This window comes from Anneissia japonica, unplaced genomic scaffold, assembly GCF_011630105.1.
Source record: "Anneissia japonica isolate Jap-2015-1 unplaced genomic scaffold, ASM1163010v1 scaffold135045_len983_cov197_single, whole genome shotgun sequence".
NCBI lineage: Eukaryota > Metazoa > Echinodermata > Crinoidea > Comatulida > Comatulidae > Anneissia > Anneissia japonica.
In genome coordinates, this window is record NW_022721199.1 from 1 (window position 1) to 983 (window position 983).

Genomic DNA, 983 nt, shown 5'->3' on the forward strand with positions numbered 1-983 from the left:
ATTATTGATGTGGGAAGAGTGTAATTACGAACCAGGAGAGCACCGTACTCCAATATCCTCATTATGATTACAGTCGCCACTCCCTACTTCAGCTGGACAATCAGAAAGTCGGGTCTCCTGACCAGTGCATCGTACATTATGAAGCAGGATAGGTTGGCTAGCCTTGCCTGCATACGTATTTAAGAGGTTGAAAGAGGCCTGGCCGTAGCCTACTTCGTTGCAGACAACAGTAGCAGCCGTAAAATCCCAACCGTCGTCACACACTGTTCCCCATATTCCGTTACGGAAGACTTCCACACGGCCTTCGTACTCATTCTCACCGTCAACCAAACGAACGCTTTCTGTTATGGGTAACAATTTGTAAGAATATTGCAAGTTTATTGTCATACAAAAGACAGTTTTGCTACACATCATTATTTTTTTCATATTAGCAGTGAATACTGAAAAGAGTGAACTTACATTAGGTTAATGTAATTATTAATGTTATATCCACTTAACCATGGTGGGATTGAAGTGGTGTCGAGTGAGTTCCGTATTCGATATATTCATGGCTATACCAATGAACGTTAAATAAAGGAACTTACGTGAATATACTTGGACGAAGCAAAAAACAAACACCAATGTAACTGTTGAGCGAGCCATCTTAGGTTGAATTACTAAACTTTAAAACGCCCTAAAATAGAAGGTTTAATAATAATTTTTAAAAAATACCAGTACGTGTCATGATGAACAGTATAGGCTTTATGCCTACATGAATATTAAAAGTTTAATGTTCAGTTGTTCGCACGTATATTTTAAATGGGTGGACCGTAAAACGGAAGATTTGCTGAAGAATTGATTACATTTAGGCTTTAGCTCTGTCAACACTATACAATTTGGACAAAAAACTGTTGTATGCCTTATATAGTCATGATGTGGCTATCTATAGGCCTATATAGTCATGATGTGCCTATCTATAGGCCTATATAGTCACGATGTGCCTA

General features: G+C 38.4%; 1 protein-coding gene across 1 annotated transcript; it reads right to left on the reverse strand.

Annotated features, from left to right (window-relative positions):
* Positions 1-24: 24 nt before the first annotated feature.
* On the reverse strand, positions 25-685 carry LOC117111487 (neurotrypsin-like). The gene is made up of 2 exons (XM_033254405.1): positions 585-685; positions 25-341 (listed from the first exon to the last, which is right to left on the reverse strand). Exons 1-2 carry the CDS (start codon positions 640-642, stop codon positions 25-27), a joined length of 375 nt encoding a protein of 124 aa, XP_033110296.1. The 5' UTR covers positions 643-685.
* Positions 686-983: the final 298 nt, after the last annotated feature.

Bases quoted from the DNA above. Each gene is read 5' to 3' on its own strand.
- LOC117111487 (XM_033254405.1), bottom strand. From the start codon at position 642: ATGGCTCGCTCAACAGTTACATTGGTGTTTGTTTTTTGCTTCGTCCAA. The intron at 342-584 runs GTAAGTTCCTTT...TACCCATAACAG, and splicing joins CTTCGTCCAAGTATATTCAC to AAAGCGTTCGTTTGGTTGAC.